The 18,432-nt window shown below is 38.0% G+C and overlaps 1 protein-coding gene across 5 annotated transcripts in view; it reads right to left on the bottom strand.

Moving 5' to 3' along the window:
• Positions 1 to 1,358: 1,358 nt before the first annotated feature.
• The window catches only part of MBP (myelin basic protein), a 114,932-nt gene continuing 97,858 nt past the window's right edge, over positions 1,359 to 18,432 (bottom strand). For all 5 annotated transcript variants that reach the window (XM_084282221.1, XM_084282223.1, XM_084282222.1 and 2 more), the window contains exons 5-9: positions 8,295 to 8,399; positions 7,768 to 7,803; positions 7,133 to 7,165; positions 6,027 to 6,152; positions 1,359 to 3,120 (exon numbers count right to left, since the gene is read on the bottom strand). In XM_084282221.1, the coding sequence (XP_084138347.1) occupies positions 3,064 to 3,120; positions 6,027 to 6,152; positions 7,133 to 7,165; positions 7,768 to 7,803; positions 8,295 to 8,399 (357 nt within the window). In that variant the 3' untranslated portion in view covers positions 1,359 to 3,063. The remainder of the gene's footprint in view (positions 3,121 to 6,026; positions 6,153 to 7,132; positions 7,166 to 7,767; positions 7,804 to 8,294; positions 8,400 to 18,432) is intronic.

Raw genomic sequence — 18,432 nt, 5'->3', positions numbered from 1 at the left:
CATGAGTTATGTAGTCACCTGACACTTTTCCTGAATTCAGTTTGCTTCTCCTTTAGCTCTTGCAGTCCTGACAGTTACAGTAAATAGACTTCCTAAAAACATTTCTGTACCATGGTATTTTGTGTGCGTGCCCCACCACCACCCCACCTCCTTGCCGGTGAACTGCAGGAATCCACTCTCAAATATCCTGATAGAGAGGTTTTCATAGCACACATTACTTGGTGAGATTGAACTGGAAGCTTTCAGAGCAATGTATCTGATGTTCAGTACAAATACAGGCACTGGAACAAATATGTTAATAATGCTCTTGAAAATCCAAAGCAGATGCATTTTGTTCAGGAACTGGAAAGAACTCTGAACCCTTATTCAGGGACCTTGCTGAAGAGTCAGACTGTGTAGCGGGTAAGGCAAAACAGGGCTTAGGAATGCCTCTCTTCTTTCTGGTTTTATTGCAGTAGTAGGTTTCTGCTTGCCTCAGGCCTTTTGGCATGTGTCTGCTGAAGAATTGCTTTTGGTTTATGTTTTTATGTCTGTTCCCTCAGCACAAGAAATGACAAACTCCTAGTGTTGGTTGTCCATTATTATCAGAAAAATCTTTTTTTCATTAGTTGCATAGCCATATAAATTGCTGTTTTGTCAGCAAAGCTACTATTAAGTAATTACAAAGAAAGATTTCACTCTAAGTTTTAGTCTCACAAGAATTGTGTTGGTAAAATATTGTTTTAAATTACTGTGCCTTTTCTATATGAAGTAAACAACAAAAAAAAAGACACTTCTAGACTCTGGAAAAAAAAAAAAAAAAGTTACTGAGGAGGAGGAGAGTGGTGACAGAAAGGAAGAAGCTTTAGCTAAGATCTGTAGTTGCACGGTACAGTATTCCAAAAGATTTCTCTCACATTTTTTACCTTAAATATTCTTTACCATTTTTGAAGAATTCTTGAAAAAATAAGTTGAGTTTTTGCATGCTCTGTTCAATAAAGGCGCTTTGTGTTGTACTTGTCTATGAAGGGCAGGATTTTATTGCCTATACATAGGCATTTTATGCCTTGCAGTATCCCCCTGGCCTTTAGCTACCACTGCAGAGACGCTGGTCTCCTATAAATCCTGTGTCATATTTGTCAGCTTTGTGGGCCACGTTAAGATGTTAAGTCACCAACAATGTCACTAGAAGCCTGTGAACAGGCAAGGGTGTCCTGCCCAAAATGTCATTTTCCAGTCTCTTAATTCTTAATAAACTTCAGGGAAAATAATACTGTTGTGTACACAATGGATGTTATGAAAGACAAGAATTGGTCCAAGTTTCATTACAAGTTGATTACTTTATTTCGATACTGAATATTTTTAAAAGCTTTGTTCCTATAAGAACAATATGTGTTCAAATTAAATCAACTATTACGTTGCGGAGTATACATCTGAACGAAGCTACAATAGAAAAATACACATAGCAAACAATGCAGGTAACAGAAGATGTAACGCATGTGTACTCAATAGTTTTGGTGGTTTTGTTTTCTTTAATCTCTATGTATTTTCTATCCTCTCATCTTCCACTTCTTTATATTAATATACGCTGAATAGAAACCTAAAATAGATCTAGATGTGAAATGGAATTAACATACACGTTTATAGGTGACTTTTACTGGGCACTTACTATAGATGCAGTTTCAACCTGGGAAGCATTAACTGTAGTCTACAACACATAGGCTAAAACTAAAACAGAAAAAGAAGAATTAATTAAGACACTTTAGACGACAGCTTGAAGGAATGGTAAGTTTAAGTAATAAAACAGTGCAATTCAGAAGAGCCTTGTATTTCTCTATGTGGCTGGAAAAACCATTGCCACACATTCATTTTAGTTACTTGTGAACAATTAATACCTAAATCTAACTCAGCTATACTTTATTTCTATCAGGCAACTACAGTACAACAGTTAAATGTTCACAGTAGTTTTACTATGAGTTGGCTTTGGTGCACTGCCCTGAACAGGCATCCAGGTGTTATTCAGGCAAAAGCTGAGCCAACCAAACTCAACACTGCTGCAATACCAAGACCTAGGTTTGAAATTCTATCATAAGATGTGCAGGACTATCTGAGATACCAGTACTGAAGGGCTCTCTTTCAGAAATTAGACTTATTTATGTATATGTTTATTTACTTACTTATTTTACTGCAAAGTTAATGCTGCTGCAGCAGAGTTCGTGTGGAGCAACAGTGACGTCCAGTGGTCGGTCACATGTGCAATCTTAGATGTTTCGTTGCTGGGAATATCCCTTGTTTCTTAACATTAGTCTAACTCAAATTTGAAATCCTCTTTCTCTCCCTCATCTGCTCTTAATTCTAATGGTTTGGATGCGACGAGCAATTTTTGGTATGGAAAGCATTTCCTTATTACAGCTGCTCTGCATCGTATTGATTCTACAACATCTGCCCCCTCCCACATTTCACATACCTTGAACTCCCAATGTTTGGTAAACCTTTCCATGACTGCCTAATCCTGTTATGAAAATAAATTATTCTGTGAGTGAGAGAAGGAAGATTAAAACAAAACAAAAAACAAATAAAAATCCCAAATTAAAAAAACGTATTTGGATAAACAGTCCTTACAACTTCTGCACAAGGTGGATTTTTTTTTTTTTCTTTACAGCAGTGTCTCAGAAATTCGTTAACAGCAGTGCTCAGTATTCAAGATGTTAGCTCTTTATTTGCAATTCTGATGTTCAATAAAATGAAACCAGAAGACTCGAGCTCAAATTAAGGGCATGGGAGAAATAATGAAGTCCAGCGTACAGTTAGGGCATCCTGAAGAAGAATGAGTAAAGTCAAGAGATCTTGTTACTTTACATAAAAATAGGGAAAACTTCTAGTAAAGCTACTCTGTGTGTTCCTTTCATTCAACTGTTGGTCAGGGATTGCCAATAGAAGTTTGTGTCATCTACTGCATGCAGAACCTAATTGGCATTAAGTAATGGATTGCATCTAACTAGGTAATTCTCGCAGTTGTTATTAATTTTAAGGCCGTTACATTATGAAGCAGAATACATGATCCTTGAGTGGCATCTTAGAGCTTCAGCGCCTCGCAACTGGTGAACCAGACCGTGATCCAGGTCGGGAGCCAGAGCCTCCCTGTGGAAGGAAGAGCAAAGTGAAATTAAAAGGTACTGGATATTTAGGGCTGTGCATTTAAAAGCAATCATTCCCTAATGCAATAAAATTATAAATATCTAGTGATAATAATAATGACTTTGCAGTGACCACTAGTATATTTTTAAATCTTATTTGAATTTTCACTTGAAAGAGATGATTGCTTTTCATATATTTTCACATAGGATTAATTTCTTCTCATTAAATTTCTTATACAGGGCTAGGCAGTCTCTCATGAATCATTTGTAAATGAGTGTTCTTATTCAGACCTTGCTTATGAAAGCAATTTATTTATTTGGACATCTTAAAATGTTTCATTTTCACCCCCCTCTTGTCACTCCAAGGAGAGGGAGACTACTGCCTCTTTATGGCTAGCCCCTAATCTGTATATATTAAAAAACAAACAAACAAACAAACAAAACACACACAAATCCAGACCTTGCATACAAGTTGAAATGTAATCAATTTATTGGTGTAAGTTCTTAAATGTATGTAGTTTTATCAACATCTGTCTTCTAGGGAAGACTACGATGCAAGTACAGGAAAAAAAATAAGAAGAGATGAAGGGCTGAAACCTGACCTATTCTTACAAATAAGAAAGCATCAGAATAGGAGAAAAGATCTGCCCAGAGAAGCTGTGGATGCCCCATCCCTGGAGGTGCTCAAGGCCAGGCTGGATGGGGCTTTGGGCAACCTGGTCTGGTGGGAGGTGTCCCTGCCCATGGCAGGGGAATGGAACTGGGTGGGCTTTAAGGTCCCTTCCAGCCCAAACCAGTCTGTGATTCTGTGTTAATTCTCAGTCTTTGAGTACATTTGTGACAATTCATAAATTTTAAAGCCCTACAGCAGTTTTATGGCAAAGGTGATCGAAGCTAGAAGGTTTGGCATTTCTTTCTTTAAGTCATTTATTTCAATATAAGATTAAGCTGACTGGGTATCTTTTCCCATCAAACTGCAACAGAAGAATTTGTACTACCTCCTTGAAATTTTCCAGCTCTCACTTGAGGCTGCTTGTGTTTGAAAGGCAGCTTTACAATGAGACATGCCCTAAGCAATGTAAGAGAGAAAAATGTATATTTTGCTACAGGTGAAGGTTTTGTCATGCATTCTGTTGGAGAGTTTGAGATGATCAGCTCTGCTAATGGTACCTCAGACCTTCTGTCTTCAAGTTAAGATTACTGTTGATCATGTTCATCATGTCAGAATAGTGTATAACGATTTGTTACCAGCGAATGCTTTACTACCTTTGAGGCAAAACACAGTCTTGGTAAAAGCAGTGGGTATGATGTGCTTGTCATGTGTCTTTTACCTAACACAGAATGTAAAAAAATTCTGGGCTATGTTCTGCTGCCATGCTCTATACTTGTGCCAGATAGAGACTTACGTAGTAAGAATATTTCTTTTGGAGATTTACAGAGGTAAAAATAAGACTCAATTGTTTGTGTTTGTTTGTTTGTTTGCTTTAAAGTAAGCAATTGATTGGTATCTCTCTGTTTTGGGAATTGGGAATGTTAGCTACAAAAATAGCTAAACGAGTTCATTGTTTGAAGTATCTACTCATCTTGATTTGTAAGTGTACATTCAAGGATAATCTAAATGTTTCACTTATACTTCTGATGATTCAATTTGAAAAACTGAAATATATTACATTTTCAGATGTCTTTGCTGTCGAGAAAAACAAAACAAAATACATTTACCTGAAGCCTAACATCTTGTCAAAGTGTTTACCTATTTATGAGACGTGCTATGCCAGACCAAAGAGACGTGACAGTATCATGTACATATGTCAGCAGCTCACTAGGAAAAGTTTAGAGGGATGAGCAAATGTGCAGTGTTGATTGTTCCAGTGTGGCTTCCAACATCTAGTAATAACGAATTTTTTTTTCATGAAATTGTAATCTTAATAATCTATGTATTTTATTTTGTACTTATTTTCCCTGTGTTTTTACAGTTATATATTACGTACTGCTGGCATCCACATCTGCGATGGTAAGTTCTGAAGCTGAACTGGAAGTTTTGTGACAAATGTATTTCTTTTTGCATATGTTAAGCATCCGAATTAATAAGTTGATTTGAGGCCTCTGACTGTTGTTTTAATGATACATCTAGGATTAGGCTTTTCACCGTTTATCTTCCCTGCATATATATATATATATATATATGTCTATTTATTTATTTTTCTAATTTAAACTGCAATTCAATTGCTATTTCTATTGGTAGCTTGATCAGCACCTCTAAATCCTCATGCCTGACATTTATCCTGCTCTGTTTTCATTTATTAGCACTGGAGGGTGCTGTGTGGTGTCTCAAAGTAATGAATTGGCCAGATTAAAGATGATCTTGATGAAATGTTTATTTTTAATATGACGGTTTTCTAATTTGCATATGTGGTTTTATAAGTCCCTCTGCCAACATTGTAGGAGCTCTCACACCTGGGGTGGGAACAAGCAGGAACTGCCCAAGTTGTTCTGTACCAAGTATTTGTGAAACTATGCCCTAGACGTCATTCTACAGAGTATCAGTGGGCTTTTGTTTTCACTACTCTACATAAAGCCTGCTGCTGCTGAGAAATTGTCACCTTAATCACCTTCTGAGTTTCAGATCAGTTGTGAGTTCCTTAATAACAGATCGTGGTGCAGCTCTCTGTGTGCCTTTGTGGACTTACCTTCTTTCCTGGTGGTAACTGGGAGTGTGTTTCTACCTTTGTTTCCTATCCTGTATTTACTAGGCCATGAGATAACCTTCTGTTTTACCCATTAATACCTAGCTCCTTCAGAAGCTTTAAGGAAATGTGGCAGTTTCAAATATGTCAGGTTCTGGAGAGGACTGGCTTCTCTTTTTCCTGGACTCAATTTTTCATACTTATAGTAAATTCAATTGTACTTTACCAGTTTAAAGATTTTGGAAAGAGTGCCCTGGCCCTCATGATAGGATCCCTTGTGTCCCTTGTGAGCAGATTTATGCTCATAGAATTTTCCGCTTCCTCCGTATCCTGGCTTGTGTCCTTCACCACCCTGCAAAGAAAGATTTTTGTATGTATTGCAAATTAACATATAGAAATTGACATATATTCACATTGTAATCTTTCCTTGCCATTGCTGAAATGCAATACTTGAACGAGAACCGTAAAGGTGTTGGAATAAAATAACCTTTTAAGTAGTAAGCCAGGATGAAGGAAAATATTAGGAGATTATCAGAATATGCTTAAATCTGAGGGAAGCACCTATCTGTAAAAGAAGAATTAATGATCAAAAATGGATCAGGACATTAACCTGCATGGCAAAACTTAAAAAGTTTGCAGTTTTACAAGACCTGGGATGGCTAACGCATCAAGTAAACTGGTGGTCTACTGATGGTGAAAGAAATGGTTGACAGCATGAAGGCTTTAATGTGTTTCGTCTTAAAATGTACACGTTCCTCTCCTAACAAAACCAAACCTGTGGTAGAGAAGTAGAATTGAATTAGCTGTGATGACTGTAGGAAGAACTTGTCTAATAGCTGTTTAGTCAGGTCTCTCCTTACTGAAAAGGGTTGTGAGGAAAGGTAAGACAAAATACTTGAATGAGTGACAGTGTTAGTTTTGCAGGGTTTGCTGTGTAAGAACAGCTGGAACTGTGGGGCAGCTTCCCGTCTTGTCCCAGCCCCACCCTTGTATTTTTGTCATTCCCATGAAAAGAGAAATGCAGCAGATGAGTCGTCCGGGAATCTTTAAAGGAGGAGAGCTTTGCCATGCAGTGGATTTTGCTCCCATTGTGCTAAAGCAAAAGAAGTTATCGCTGCAAGGCTGTCAAGTTGTTGGGTAAGAGCAAGCAGTGTGATTACCATCTTAAAGTGCTGTGGGAGGAGGGAGGAAAGTGGGATAGGAAAAGCAAAATAGCAAAATTGAGACAAAACAAAATTATCACGTTGCTGCAGCAGCTTGAGGCAGTGGAGCAAGATATGCTTTGGCCTGGTAAATAAAATGGCTTTTACTGCAAGCGCGTTCATCACCTACCCAGCTAAATCTGGTGAGGGATAATCCTCTTCCCTGTACATGTAAGAAACAGAAACAATGGCATGTTGATCAATGTGGAATATAACATCTGCATGTGTGATGCACAGATGGTGATGGAAATGCAGTAAAGATAACGAAATACTGGCTGGATAACAAAGCATCGGTTGAAATCAGCAGTCTATGTACTGTCATTACATAAAAATGAAAAAGGCAAAATTCTCAATCAAAATTAGAGGAGCTTCCATCACGAGCCATGGTTTGTCAGGGCTGGCTACTTCAGGAGCCATTGGAGCTTAGTACATGTAGGGACGGCTCCTGGGGGGGGAGGCTTGTCTGAAAGCATTACCCACTGTTGGGTATCTTGTATGTTACTCAATGGAATCCCAACAGAATTGGGCTGCAAAGATCCCCGTGTGGGACTGCACTTGGCTCAGTGCTGTGCATGAAATCAGCCAGTGCATGAGGAAGAGAACCATAGCTTTTCAATCTTAGTCCCTTGCTTGAGATATTCCCTTAGATAGCTCCTGATTTTAATTTAATACAGATAGAGAAAATGAATGAGGTCAACAGCTGAATTGGCATAAACAAGCCTGCAAAAAATCTCGGGCGTTGCACGAGGCCCTGCAAACACTCACCTTTGCTTGCATTGGAGGAGGGGTGCGGGGTGAGACCTAAAAACCAACACAAAACAGAATTATAAAACCATGGCAACAATAAATGTAGGTAACCATCAAGCCTTTTGCATATTATCTGAGATACTAGACCATAGTGTTAATTCTTGTTTAATTTTGTTGTACACTTTATTGACATAGCTGTTTTTAAACAAAAGGCATGCCTAAAGACACCCCATGCCAAAGACACCCCATGCCAAACGCACCAGCACAAACCTTGTGAATGATGAAGTTGTATAATTGCAATCCCTGTTGTTGAAATTTGGCTGTGCTGACCGAGGGCTCACCCACTTTTTTGTAGCATTTCAGTGGTGTTTGCATTTCCAGTTAAATTATATTTGTATCAGATTGCACAGTTAGCTCTAAAGCACGAAACAACTCATGAGTTTCCAGAGGCTAACAGAGGCTAACGATTGTGGGTTATTTGGTTACTGACGGATCACGAAGAAAATCTCTCATTCTAGTGTGTAACGAGAAGAGATGAGACTTACAATGTTCTTGAAGAAGTGGACTACAGGGTTGTCATCACCAGGCCGGCCGTGCTGAGATCTCTGGGGGATGGACCCTACGTGGCTAGCCCTGGCTGCGTGTATATCCTGCAAAGCAGAATAGGCAGAGCACCAAGTCAGCGAGGAGGGAAGGGCAGCTGGAAGCGTGTGAAGGGAAAAGTCGTCTTCATCAGCAGAGAACAAAGGAGGAAAATGCCTCAGCAGTCTGCAGGGACTGCGATCTAAACTTGGCAGTGCTGTGAAGGAACAACTCTTTAATACAATGGCAAGTGCACTGTATGTACATGTGTGTATGCATATACATGTTATGCGTGTGTATATATAGGTGTATGTATATGCATATCTATATATACATATAGGTATAGGTGTACATGTTTTTAACATTAGAGCCCAGTGTGGAACTAAATCTGTTATGGGACACTTCTGGTAGCAGAAACTTTAAAAATTTCCTTCCTTCGAAGTGGGCTCATAGAATGTAATTTTAGAAAAGGAAACCTGAGGAGGGGAGATGCTGGATCATTTGTGAGAGCAAATCCAGAAAAAAAGAAAAAACAAACAAACAAAAAAACCCAACTCATTTTCTCAGTTTTCAGCAACTACATAGCACTGGTGAACTGCAAGAGCAACTGTTTTTAGAATTAAGGAATTAAATGAGACTGACACTACTTTCAATTTTCAGTGGTGCTCCTGTAGCAATACAGAAAAGTCCACTAAGAGAAGGCATAAGGACACAAATAACATAGCAAAGAGTGAATACCTTGACAGGTGCTTAGAGCGTGACACATCTGCTGTGGTGAAAATATCATTTAAAAAAAAAAAAGTAAAAAGTTATTGTTATATAGATGCAGTATGACTAAGTTTAAAAAACTGTTATGTATGACTGTCCCAAATGACGACTTGTCCGTCCATCAGTGTAAGCGTAGAGCCACAGTGCCTCATGTTGAGCACAAAAGTTCCTAAGCATATGCAGTAGGGAACAGAGAAGGTAGGAGAGAATTAAAATAACGTTAGTGCAGCAATGGTTCTCTCAGTATAATGAATTCCATGCAAATACAGTGACATTATAAGCACCAGGTGGATAATAAAATATTTTTTTGGCTTCTACATATTTATATTTCATATTTAGTGAGACAACCACTCACATAAGCACTTAGTTGTCCAAACTGAATGGACATTTGACTATATAATAATATGAGTAGTTATTTAAAATACACTTTATTTTCATCACATATAGGAAAACCATTGATCAATTTGCCAAGGAAATAACTTAGTCTTATTGTTGGAGCAGGACTCCTGACTTGTGAACGGTTTGGTGAATTTTGAGAAATAAGTTAGCATCTATAGAACAGAGTTTCAAAGGTTGGAAGAATGTTTTTGGGCTTTGATTGTCTAGTGACATCTGCAGCTTTCAGAGCAACCCTGCCCTGCCTGTGTAGCCAGTTCTCAGCAGTCATATCTTGAGACAGAGATTTATTTCCATGTGCTTAGATCCATGGATAAAAGGTCCCCCAGAGCTACCTAATGTTACTGCTCAAAGCTACTGAATGGAAGATCTATTCTTAAATGGGTGGAGGCAGATCTTGTGACTCTGTGTGAATGAAATGTCTTTATCCTATGTTGGATCCTTTGAAATGAGAGTCAGAAGGCACATGAGCAGTGCCTTTTAACTTGTGTGTTTCTTAAGAGAAATGAATGTCAGATTGTTTAGGAGATTCATTTCCTTAGGACAAAAACAAGCAGATGCAGAGAAGTTCAACGGGTATTTATCAGCATTTTTTGCATGTTGATGATATCTAGAGATTTACTGTTTAAAAAGCAGGAATTCTGAACTTTATTGGGTCACTGGGATTTCCACAGTGCCAGGCAGGCAGTCCTGCCTGTGCTTCTGCAGCAATTTCCATCCTGCAGCTAGTCCCAGCATTGCCAAAATACCCCAGGTTGCCATCACAAGGAAGAAAGGTATCAACATGTTTGCATGTTTAGAACCAAGATACTTCTGCCATGTTTTAAAGAAAGCATTGCTTTGCCTCTGAAACTCTTTGGGTGCATTGTCCTTATGATAAGTGTCCTTATTTGAGTTCCGGTGCACATCTCCTTCGACAGTGTTGCAGGTGACAATTCCTGTCCTAGCAGCATGTTGCTGTCTATCCATGAAACTCTGACAGTACATGAAGTGGAATAAAATTAAGTTAGTTTTTGCATGGAAGTAGCCTGCAATTCTGCAGTGGGCTGTGGATTGCCAGCAGGCGGTAGCAAGTGTTCTATGGATTGCTATCAGGCAGCAGCAAGTCTGAAAACATTAAGGATGGTTCTGTATGAATTTAAGATGGTGTTTCCCCACATCACAAATAATGTGCTTTTTGTTCGTGTGATTAGCAGATTTCACCTGTGGGCAGAATCTTCAATATTCTAAGTTTGTGGCATGTGATTATATGTTTTCCTTTGATTTATGAGCAGATGGACTTGCTTTTCCACCTACACGGTGTTCTTTTCAGGTTTTGGAGTCCTAATGGAGAGAAGGGAAAATCCTTTTTATTTTTACTTGCTCATATACATGATTTACAAAAACCATTTCCCTCAGAAAAGTAGTAACTGATATCTGTAAGTGTTAGAAGTTAAATGCAATACTTGGTTGAATGAAAGGGAAGACAAATCTGGTTTATTGTGCTAGGTTAGGCTACTGAGGTTTTGTTTTGTAGCTGGACTTTTTTTGAAAGAGCTGACTGAGTCATTGATTGGTAGTCTCCTGAATGTATTAATGAAACATTCATCTTTAAATACGCTTTAAGAGCGGCAGCCCCCTGTGCTGTAGCTCCCTTGGAGAATTTGCCTGACTTTCGGGACTTTTGGTCTTCAGGGCACTGCCAATGAAGTCAAACTTGGCTTCCATAATCTGTTTGTTATGAAACATACTTGTAAAGTATAGTCTTGAATTCAGACCTCTTGGGTTACTGTTTGTGAATTTTAAAACAGAGGTTCATCTGTGCCAGTGTAATTTCTGGGTCAACCGAATGGTTTGTAGTGAACAGCAAGCAGTCTTGCTTTCCAAAAAACATACAGGACAGAGGAGAACACATCTTTCCACTGCTCCCAGTTCACTTTTGTTTGACAGCTGTGTCAACCTGGATTAAATATGACCCAAAAAAGCCATAGAGGAAAGATCCCTTAATCTGAATAATCTTAATTATTTTACAGTATTTGCCAGTATTGGGTACTTAGACTGCGTCTGGGAGATCTGAGGACACAGGCACAGTCTGCAATTTTAGTGTGGAATTAACAGTTTAAGGATTAATAAGGTAAATACTGAACACTTAAATGTATTTCTGAATACCCATGGTTATTCTGTCACCAAGGCATTCAATCTTAAAATGTTTTCCAGCTCTTTCTGGTGGTGCACTGGGAAGAATCTATATGTAATTCTGCTTGGGCTTCATTTTGGCTGTTGTGCAAGATTATTCTGTTTCTAATTGCAGTGAGGACACCTGAGATGTGCTCTTCAGTTTTCTGATACAGTAGACCTAACCAATTCTCTTGGTATTTTCCATTGCACTTTATAATTGCTAAGGGGTGTTACTGCCTGTACTCTAGAGAGATTAGAGGGAAGGGTCTTGGGATTTTTGATAAATGAAGCATGGGGGCCTTTGGTCTGAACATTTGTACATTGGGTTTGATAATCCTGTTTTGTGATATATTCATCCAACTTGATGGTTGGAGATTAAATTTGCTTTCCTTTAAAACAATTGCAGTTAAGTATTCTACATGTCCCACTTGATTATGCCTTCAGATATGATGGTGAGTGTTAAATATGTGTTTAAGCAGAAGCAAACATTTTTCAGTGATCCTATGACTTTGCTTGACCTCTGACTTTGTTTGGTATAACATAGTATGTTAGATCTTGCAATTCATACTTACTAAGGGTGATTTTAAAATGTGTGTTACAAGCTCTAAGACCTCTTGTTCTCTGTAAGAGGATTGCATATAAGTAGGGATTGCATATACATGTAAAGATAAACTTAAAACTTGTAATTCCCAATCAGTTGATAACATGTTTTAGTGACAATAGCATTAAGATCTTTTGGTTTTGGAGTACTGAATTTATGTTCTTCAAATCTCTTTCAGTATCATTAATACATATTTTTTGTTGCCTCTTTTAGGAGGGGAGGTGAAAATCTAAAGAACATCACATATGTAATGGCAAAATTGAGATGCATCCAAAACATGTAAAAATAGCTGATTTATAATGTAACCAAGCCTAGTAAGCATTTCTGACATTAATAGGAATGAAAAGCAATGGATGTTTTTCGTGGGTTCAGTGGGTTTCATGGTTTTCAATGGGTTGCCTTCAAAACAGTTATCTTCACCAAGATCACTGTGCATGAATAATAAATCATACAAAATATACAAATTTCAAATTGATAGAGATATAGAAAGTACCTACAGGTTGCTGTATAAAACCAAACTGTTCCACAGCCTACAGGAAATAATGCTTAACCCCATGAAGAACTTTGCAACAGCACTGGCGGAATAAAACCACCTTTAAGTGATAAATACAGTTCATGCTAGTTTGTTTGAAGAGCAAGGTGGAAGAACAAGAGGCAATTTGTAAGCCACTCAGCTAATTCTGTGTTAGCACTTGAAAGGCACTCTGCATCCAAAGTCTCTCTGAGCACAAGGGAGTGGATATTCAGCTTTGAATTTCTGTAGTTAGAACTGTTTCCAAACAGTCTTGGGATGGGAGTGGAGAGACAGGTCCTTTCAATGAATGATTCTACTTCTTTCTTTTAAAAAAGAGGAAATTTATTATATAGACTTTGAGTAGAGCAATCCCGGTCAAATTGACAAGTGCTTTTTTACAGGATTTGCTTCATCTCAGAATTCAGAGGTGTTTTGTGCATGGGCCTTTGTGCTCCTGAGCACAGCTGACGTTGTGTCCTCCGGGCTCTTCACAGCTTACTGATGTGTTGCTGCAGGTGATGGGACTGTTCACTTCATCCCCACATGCTGATCCAAAGGTGATGGTATAAATGCTTATCTAACCCAACAAGCTTTTCTAATCACTTCAGAAAGGATGAGCCATGCGTCTTTGTAATGGTGCTGTTAGTTATGAGCAGAAAGTAAGATGGAAACAAAAACGCTTGCTCAAAGGGACAGAGCAGGGCGGTAGGGAGAGAGGGACTGAGAGTCCGGGAGGTGTTGGCTTCCAGTCGTGTGCTGAGATCAGTAATACACTCCTTGCCTTGAAACAGGTGGTAAAAGAAAGAGGAGGCGCTGTAGCAGAAAGATGGGAATGAAAAGCACTGGAGGCAAGACCAGAGATGACTGACAAGAAACCCAAATGTGACAGCATGAAGAAGGAAGCAACGGAGAACACTCCATCGAGAGAGGTAAGGGATCATCCATAATCTCAAACCACATTTCTCCAAAACCTTCTCACTCCTTAGGGCCTTGATGACTGCAGTTCACAAATTAGAAGGTTGACAGTAAGAAATTATTGGGGGGAAGAATGAAGAAATAGCATCTTGACAGTGTTTTAGGATAATGGCTTGTTTTAAGACAGTTCCCAAGTGAGAGACTGGTCCTGTCATACCTTCTTGTTTTCTCTCCGTGTTTATTTCATTCCGCTGTCGTGACACTTCATAACGGGTTTTGTCATCAAAAAACAACACTTTCATTTACCTTTGCTTTTTCTGCAGCATTTCTCACCTTAGATTAGTCATTATATTCAAATGTTTTTCACAGTAGAGGCTCTTTGAACTGCTTGGGCATTGTCTCTGGTGCACTTTCAGTGCTGTCCCCTGCTGTTTGTAAGGGGACCCCTTTGAAAGGCCTGATCCCCAGTACTTTCATACCTCCAAGAAGCTCATGCAATAAATATAATGTTGCTGATTATTTCGAAAACAAAACTGTAAGTACCAGGTATATACTACCACTTCATAGCTACTGACCAGAAAAAAAATCAAAGGAAGGAAAAAGGTTGTGGCCATGAAGGGGAAAGATGTTACAGCCCTGAGTTGAGGTAAAAATGGTGCTGTAGTAAAAAAAATTATTTCTGAAAATACGCATTTCAGCTCTTAGGTAGCTAACACAAGAGTAAGATCCATGCCCCCACCTTAAAAGAGTTCTCATATTTGAAGGGCTTGGCCAAATGTTGTTTCTTTTCTGCCTATAACAGGTAAGAAAATGACAAACCCAAGTTGTGTGCAGGTTGTTACATGTATTATTGCTGATATCAGCATAATGAAAAGGGAGCATATAATAGCAAGGAGAGTCAACTATTATGAAGTAATTAGACCTGGCATGGTTAATAGCTTATTTCTTTGAAGCAAATACTACCACTAGTAAAATTTCCAATGGTGTAGTCACTACAAGATGAGGAGGGAGGGAAAAAAAGCAACACAAAAACACAACACTAAAATCCTGAAGCTTTTACAGCCTCCAAGGCATGTTAATTGTATGAAATGTCAGAAATGAAAAAGTAAATGCATTATGAATGAAAGGCAAAATGGTGCTAAGGATCATTCTGCGTCTCCAGCAGAAATTCAGAGTGCTTTGGGCATTTTTTTTAATTGCTTCACATAAGGTCCAATAAAAGCATCCAAAAATAGTAGTGAAAGATTTTGTGTAGCTCAGTGATGGAACCCAGTAGCTTTAAAGTGAAATGACTAACTGTACATGCCTAACCAGACACCATTTCAGGAACTACATAAAATGTTTTGCATCAGTACATAAAGCAAAAGCCAGCATTTGGTGTTAATGACGTGTGGTGATGGTGGTACAAAACAAGGTCAGGAAAAAACAAACTTTTTTTTTTTTTTTTTCTATCAGGGAGAATTTATTGTGCAATCTCAAAATAGCTAAAGTACAAAAAAAAAACCCAACACTTTAATCACTGTAGGATGAAAAGTGCTAAGGATAACAGCTCATGATTTGCAAGGAATCAAGCTTAACATATGATAGAAAAAAAACACTGTAATGGATTTAACTGTAGAGAAATTTATTTGTAAATCTGGCTCAGCTATAGAGAAGTAAGCATAATGAGGAAAATGTAACATTAGGTAGAGAAAAGCCTTATACTAAACTTTGAACATGTTCATTTGACCCGTGTCTGAGTTTCAGGTTTCCTCCCTGCCCTTCCCACTTGTTAAAACAACAAGCACAAGAAACCCAACAACTCTTGGGTGTATTATCATAGTAAAACCAAAGCCAGACCTTACTCTCAACTGTGCTGTGGTGCCTTGCAGTTGAAAACCAGAGGAACTGCTGCAGAATTAACAATGCCAGTTCCTACAGTAGCTGCCATTGCCACCTCTCTTGTGGCCATGCTAAGGTGCAGAGGAAACGTAGCAGCAAGCCTGTATCGTCACCATGCACTAAAATAAATTATCAGTGGTCTTCTTGAGGATGCCCTAATATCTCTTTTTCAAACAGATCATTTTAATGTCATACTGGTGGAGAGAAGTCCCCAGAAGCAAGCTAGTAAACACTGAAATGGAAGGTACAGTTTGAAATTTAACAAAAAAGGAAAGTCTTTTGCTATAGAATGACCCCAACCAGTAATTTTAAAATGCTTCAGTTGACTTACTAGTATTTTAGCCTGAACAAATAATTAAATACTTCTCCAAATTTGAAGGGGAAAAATAATATACTAAAAGCAGTTACGTGCATAGGTTTTTCCTGTCCATCCAATCATGATTTTCCCTTCAAATTCTGCTACAGATCTGTGGACCCTGACTGCTTTGTTCCACTTGTAACTGAACTCTGCCTGTACCTGCAGTTAGTCCGGACACAAAACATCATTAATGCTATACCAAGAATTGGTGCTCACTCTCAGCGTCTCATCTAAACTAGTTTGACTTCCAAATTTCTCTTATAAAGTATATAGTTTCAAGCAGTAATTTCCTTAAAATGTTTCCTTAAAATGTAAGAGATTAGTGCATTAAATAATGTGTTAAATGTTAAGCATGTGTAACATATATGGACTATATATGTGTTAAGAGATGTTAAAATGAGTCATATATGATGTTGGCTCCTTAACCTTTTCTTGTCAAGTGATATGTGGTACTTACCTGTTGATACTTGCTTGTTTAGTGCAAGTTACTGTATTTGTTTCGCTTTAAAAAAAGAATTCTAAAGTGCTCAGAGGCCAACCTTACAAATCAAATTAACTTTAACGAAACTGATGGTTTTGACACACTGACTCATTTTTAGGTCATTCATCATCCATTATTACCTTCAAATGAAAAAGAAAAGCCAGATTCAGTTCCCGTCACTGGAACGTGAGAACAGCAGATGTAGCAGCTTCAGTTATTTAAAGTGTGGCCACCTCCTTATAAAAGGTAAGTTTCATTTGTCAAATATACTGTGTCTTTCCACAAAAGTCAGTGAAGTTTCTTTTAATTATCTCATTATCCCATCAAGTATTATGAAGTAGTTTGTTGTGACTTCTGTTAATGTATTAAAAGTATTTAAAAGAAATTAAATCATTAGTACGCCAGTTTTGTCATGTAAACAGTTTAATGAATACATAAACAAAGCACATATAAAGCAAGAGATTAAAACAAAATCATTACAATCACCATAAACTATATCAAAAACTTTTACAAGCATATTGCTTGCACAGCAGGTTTTACAAAACCAGTGTATCATAAGCAATACCACTCCCTGAAAACCAAGACCTGGAAATTAAAGATCACAGTATTTACTCAAAGCACATCATATACTAGTCCAACTAGCATTGCTTTAACTACTTGTCAACATCTTCATGGTGCTGTAGTATACATTAAAGCTTGCATGAAAAAAATGTGGATTGAGTTCAAGTGCAATAAGAAAAGAAGTATGGGTATTCGGATGATTACATAGGTCTGTGTTATTATTTGAAATCCTGGTTCCTAAATCTTTTGCCTTTGCAGCTTTACCAAAACTCTCTCTGTATATCCCCATCACAGCCATTGCTTAACTCTGGCGTAGGGTTTCGAAATGAAGTTTCCAAAATTCTGATCCTACCCCCTGGTTCTGCTCAGATGGGTAAGTACTTAAGATACTTTGTGGCTGCAGGAAGGGAAATCTCTGTGGCTGCCTCCTATATTCCTTGTACCCAAACATGTATCTTGGGAAAGAAACACAGGTGCAAGGCTTCATACAGGCAACAGGACAACTTTACAAATTTACACAGAAAACTGAAGTTAATACAAGAGAAGAAAAGTGGATTTAATCTTTCACTGTCTGGCTTTGGCATATTATTTACTCTCATTCACAATATTTTAGTCTGTTGCTTTTTGGTTTGTTCCAAATGCAGTGTAAAGTTTAGTATGTTAATGAATATTGTTAAATCGGGACAGAAAAGTTCTTGTTTCATAATTAAGACTTTAGTAGGAAAAAAAAATCATAAAGAAAAATTACAAAAGCATAACCAACTGATTTAGTTGCAGTTGTTCCCATAAAAGAAACAAGTCAGTATTCAGCACATACTGAAGCTGAATACAGTCTAATACCTAAGAGGCATAAGGGAGATTTGATCATTTTAACATAAACTTGCTCAAACACTTTATAGATTACATCTGTAAAGATTGGAAGGGATGTAATTTATAGTTACGCTGTTGTGCTGCATGCTTCTTAAAGTGTTTGCACTGCAGTTTCTTTCTGTTGCCCTTTTAACATCTTTAATACAATTAAAATTAAGCAGAGTGCAAAAATAACTTTGCTTCGAATATTCTACCTTAAAAAATTGTGGAAGTACAAAATTCAAGCTGCTTTTGATTGAGTCTGCTATCAAAATCTTGATGCGGCAGGGGGTGGAGGGGACAATGGCAAATGAATTCACTGCCCCGTAGAGGAGAAAGTGTTTCTGTACATTCCAGTACTTCTATTTCTATTTACTCCCATGGGACTCCCACGGGCTCTTAATTTAACTTCAGAATTCCATGATAAGGGAGAACCTGCTCCATGGGAGAAAAGGAGGCCACAGAACAGTCCCTTCTTTGTTCCTACCCCACCTTTCCTTACACAATAGTGAATGTTATTCATTTATGTACTTTTCAGCTATGGCTGGAAGATGAAAATGCCTCCACAAAGAATTTATAATGTGTTTTGCTTGAATGTCAGCCCTAAATTTGTACAAAGA

This window comes from Netta rufina (assembly GCF_964035555.1).
Source record: "Netta rufina genome assembly, chromosome: 2".
In the NCBI taxonomy this organism is placed as follows: Eukaryota; Metazoa; Chordata; class Aves; order Anseriformes; family Anatidae; genus Netta; species Netta rufina.
This window is presented reverse-complemented; position numbering and strand designations above follow the sequence as displayed.